The following is a 4703-nucleotide window of genomic DNA, read 5'->3' as shown; positions in this document are numbered from 1 at the left end:
CCGCCTCGGCCTCCCAAAGTGCTGGGATTACAGGCGTGAGCCACCACACGCGGCCAATTTTGTATTTTAGTAGAGATGGGGTTTGGCCAGGTTGGTCTCGAATTCCTGACCTCAAGTGATCCACCTGCTTCAGCCTCCCAAAGTGCTAGTATTATAGGCTTGAGCCACTGCACCCAATCTGAATCACCTTTTAAATTTTAATGTAATTCTAATTTTTATTTAATTAGCAAAGATTAAGAAAAATTAGACAAGTGCAAGCATATGGAAACACCCATCACACACTTTGGAAAAACAATTTTCAGAGTGCATACAGAGCCTTGGAAATGTCTCATATCCTTTGGCCCAGTAATTGCACTTTTGGGAATTTGTTCTCAGGGAATAATCCTGAATATAGAAACACTTTATTCACAATAATTATTGATTTGTTTTATTTTTAAAAGCTATAGCATTATGTATAACAATAAAAACTGAAAACAACCTAAACACCTAACAATGGGGAACATTAAGCAAATTATAATATATGGTAGGACTCTTATGCGGCCATTAAAATATCTGTACTCAAAGTTGTTAAAACTTGACAAATACTTTTGTTACTAAGTGAAAATGACAAGACAGAAAACTTCATCCACATAATGAAATCAATTAGATATTTCTAGATGCATGAAAATAGGGCCAGGAAAGATGTATTAAAAATTATTAGTAGAGATTCTCTTTGTGGGTAGGGTAGAATTATGAATAAGTTTTCTCTTTATCTGTTATATTTTCTATACTGCCTGTGTTTGTGCAACAGACATTGTATTTTTCATAAGTTTATTCTCAGAGGAAGGGAGGGATCTTTGTTTGTTTGTTTGTTTCAAAATCTTCATCTCTGAAGAATTAATTTAACACAACTTGTTCAGATAGTTACTGCTCTAGGTGAAGGAACAACCACTGGTGGCCCAACCAGAAAGGAGAAGAAGTTGACAGATCCTGGAGTGCTTCTGATGAGTCAGGGTCATTTCGAATGCCTGCGTCTGCATCCCACCCAAATATGAATTGTCCCATTAACTGTGCACATGGGTTCAGTCCTACTGTCTCGGGAGCAGGCCCTGGACTTCAGCTTCAAGGCTCAATAACAGTTCATCTTGCAGGCCTCCATTTCCATAACCAAATTCCCTGGGGTTTGCTGTAGGCCACTGCACCCACATCCCACCCTCTCCTGTAGCTCAGTTCTTTTTGTCTCCTTGTGTTATGTCCCCTCACCCATCCAGCACCCCAACAGTTCTCTCAGGGGTTGTAGCTCCACTTCGGCAGGACCCAGATGTCCTGGAATGAGGGCTGGCCTCTAAAATGAGCCCTCTAGGAAGCCAAAGGCCCGCTCCCGTGGCCCTGCTGTCTGCTGCCAAATGCTCTCCCATTGTGCCTCACTTGCCTGCCAAGACAAGGAGCGACTGCCAGCATCCCTGGTGCTGCCCACCCACCCAGTCCTTTTTGTTCCTTGCAGCTGAGGCTCTCCTGGTCCTCTCCTGATTCCTGTCTCTGTCTCCTTATGTTTGTCTCTGGGTCCCACCCACTGCTGAGCCACCTGTCATTGCCATGACTCTAGCTCCTTACCCTGCTTGCCTACCTGCCAAGTTTGCTGGGGTCCCACAAGGAAAATGTAGCCAACGCTAGGGCCCCTCCCCCTGTTATGTTCAGGAAACTGGCTCTGGGAGAGTGATTTGGGGAGTAAAATGGAGTGTCTCTTACTAAAATGATCTAGGCCTCAGTGCTACAGTGTTTGTACTTCTGATGGAATGGAGCCTGGAGCCCAGATCCCTGCTCTTATTCGAGACTCTAGTAAAGTTGTGAATAAATAATGATGATGATGGTGAACTTTCCATATGACTGGCACTGTGCTAACCATTTAGCATGGAGAGTCACACTTCATCCTAAAATAACCCCATGTTATAGGAGAGTACAACTGATAGTTCCATTTTATAGCTGAGGATACTAAGGCTCGTGTAGGTGAACTAACTTGGTCAAAGTGACTGAAAGATGCAAGATTTGAACCCAAGTCAGAGTTTTATCATTAACCCCCAGTCTGGGGGATATAACCCCAAAGGATCCGGGTCCAGGCAGGTCATTGCAATAAGTTGATGGAGTGGCCACAATGAGTGTGGCCCGAAAAGTACATGTCCATCTGTAGTGTAAGGTCACCACAAAGTATCAGGTGACTTGTAACAGGCCAGATTCTGAGCCCAGTGTGGTCAGAGGTTCTGAGTTTTTCAAGAGATACCAACCAGGGTGGATTTTTATGTGCAGTCTCCCCACACTGTAATGCAGGTTAAATTGTTCAAACATGCAGGGTGGGCCAAATGAAGTGTCCTGTCACTCACCCGTTTGCAACCTCTGCACTGTGCTATACTGTGCACCTTCCAATTCTTACTTGAGATACATGTCCTTCTTTTTTTAAAGGGCTCAGGCTACATACCTGCACGATCTCTAGCATCTCTGCCTTGCTGATATAGCCATTTCCATCCAGGTCGTACATGCTGAAGGCCCATTTCAGCTTCTGCTCCAGCTTCCCCCTGGAAGTTACACTCAGGGCGATGATGAATTCTCTAAAGTCTATTGTCCCATCTCCATTTGCATCGAAGGTGCGGAAGACATGCTCTGCAAATTTGGAAGCATCCCCATAAGGGAAAAAGTTCCCATATATTTTCTTAAACTCTTCCATTGACAAATGTCCACTGGGGCAGTCTCTCAAGAAGCCTTTATACCATTCCTGGATCTCATGCTCTGTAAAGTCTGTGCTTTCCAGCAAGTCCTGCATGACCTCCGGGCGCAGCTTGCTGTTCTGTTTCCCCATCCTGGCGGCAAGAATTCAGCTGCAGATAGAAAAGAAAACATATATAATTTGTAGAGCTGCTCTTTAGGGCTGCATTTTATAATTTGTGATTGTTCCTTTGGGAAGAAGAAAAAACAAACAAATAAACTCTATACGCGTCCAATAACACTGTCTAGGTTTTGCAACATACTGGTCAGCCAAACAAAATAATAGAAAGATAGGCCAGTACAGGATGCACAGCAGAATTATAACTGACCAGAAAATGAATATTTCTTTTATACAGAGCCATCCTGAAAGCAAAAGGTTCAGAGAGAGGGTGAGGTAGAGGGAAGTGAGGGCAAGGAAGGACAGACAGAGGAGGGAGGGAGGGAGAATTAATTGCTTACTTAATTTTGACATCAATTTGCCAGAGGTTGAGCTTAAATTTAAGAAGGCTGGGGTTCTGATAGCTAATCCAAGTATTAGCAGGGAAAAGTAAAGGAAAGGAGGAAGAGAGAGACCAAGGAAAAGAATTTAGCAGGTTTTATTGCTAGAATATTTCCAAGTAAAATGCTGCTTGGATACCTTCTGAATATTATAAACACAGACATGAAGACGGAAAATGGAAGTAAACCTGTCTAATACCACCAAACTCTACCATGCTAGTTCAGTGATTTAAATGCATGGAATAAATCACTGACAATGTTGGGATTTGATAGTAAAGATGATGCTTCATAAAGTTATGTCTTACGATTTTGGCTCATGAAATAGGCCAAATGTTTTTCTTTAAAATACAAATAACTTTGCATTTTCTTATCATAGCAGTAGCACATATCTATAGCAAAATAGTAAAACAGTGATACATAAAGAAAAAAATTAGCATCAGTTCAAATACTAACCCTTAGAGATAACAACTGCTAGCATGTTGATATGTGTTCTTCCAGATTTTTTGTATGTGTACTTAAATATGCTGTTAATATATATTTCCATACATTTACATTTTAAAAACACAAGAATGCACACCTTTTGTTATCTATTTTAAACTTAATATGGTGTGGAAAATAAAGGCAACTTTTACTAGGTGGGGAAATATCTGTAATTATTATTGGCCTTGGGGTAAAATGCCACTTTGATATTTAAAGCTACTCTCTTAAAGAATGATTTATTTTTGGCCAGGCATGGTGGCTCACGCCTGTAATCCCAACACTTTGGCAGGCCAAGGCAGGTGGATCACAGGTCAGGTGATCAAGACCATCCTGGCTAACAAGGTGAAACCCCGTCTTTATTAAAAATACAAAAAAAATTAGCTGGGCATGGTGGCGGACACCTGTAGTCCCAGCTACTTGGGAGGCTGAGGCAGGAAAATGGCATGAACCCAGGAGGCGGAGCTTGCAGTGAGCTGAGATTGCACCATTGCACTCCGGCCTGGGTGACAGAGCGAGACTCAGTCTCGAAAAAAAGAGAATGATTTATTTTCCTGAGTATAGAAAGCACCATTTCTTCAAACTTAAGTTATTTTCTCAATGCATAAAAAGTGCTTCTCATTTATAGTGCTTTTGCACTAGAGACAAATTGGCTCAACATTTGGCTCTCATTTAACAGTGTGTTTCTCGTTCTGAGGATGCAGAATAAGGCGTGGCCCCTTCTCCCTAAGTGTACCTAGCTGTGTGTGCAGGGGATGGTGGTGACAGTGAGGGGACAATATGACAGATATGCCACAGAATAGACAGTGGATTCGGTGAGAGTACCTGGAAAAGATGCCCAACCCAAAGGGTGCATGGATGCTCTCAGGGAAGCTTTCTTGGAGGAGATGATATATGAGATTAGTTCCTAATTCCCAAGGTATATGATTTAAGTGTGGTCAAGATAAACCCCTTCTCAAAAAAAAAAAAAAAAAAAAAAAAGCTCTGCACTT

The 4703-nt window shown here is 42.1% G+C and overlaps 1 protein-coding gene across 6 annotated transcripts in view; it reads right to left on the bottom strand.

The window, feature by feature from the left end:
- The window catches only part of NCALD (neurocalcin delta), a 476133-nt gene that overhangs the window by 38309 nt on the left and 433121 nt on the right, over positions 1-4703 (bottom strand). For all 6 annotated transcript variants that reach the window (XR_001882851.1, XR_001882849.1, XR_001882850.1 and 3 more), the window contains one exon: positions 2453-2849. Coding sequence is in view for 1 of the 6 variants with exons in the window: in XM_017859463.1 (XP_017714952.1) it covers positions 2453-2830 (378 nt within the window). In the remaining 5 variants the exon portion in view is untranslated. The remainder of the gene's footprint in view (positions 1-2452; positions 2850-4703) is intronic.

The sequence above is a fragment of the Rhinopithecus bieti genome, unplaced genomic scaffold (genome assembly GCF_001698545.2).
Source record: "Rhinopithecus bieti isolate Rb0 unplaced genomic scaffold, ASM169854v2 scaffold_47952, whole genome shotgun sequence".
Classification (NCBI taxonomy): domain Eukaryota; kingdom Metazoa; phylum Chordata; class Mammalia; order Primates; family Cercopithecidae; genus Rhinopithecus; species Rhinopithecus bieti.
Note: the sequence above shows the minus strand (reverse complement) of the source record. Positions and strands in the feature narration are given on the sequence as shown.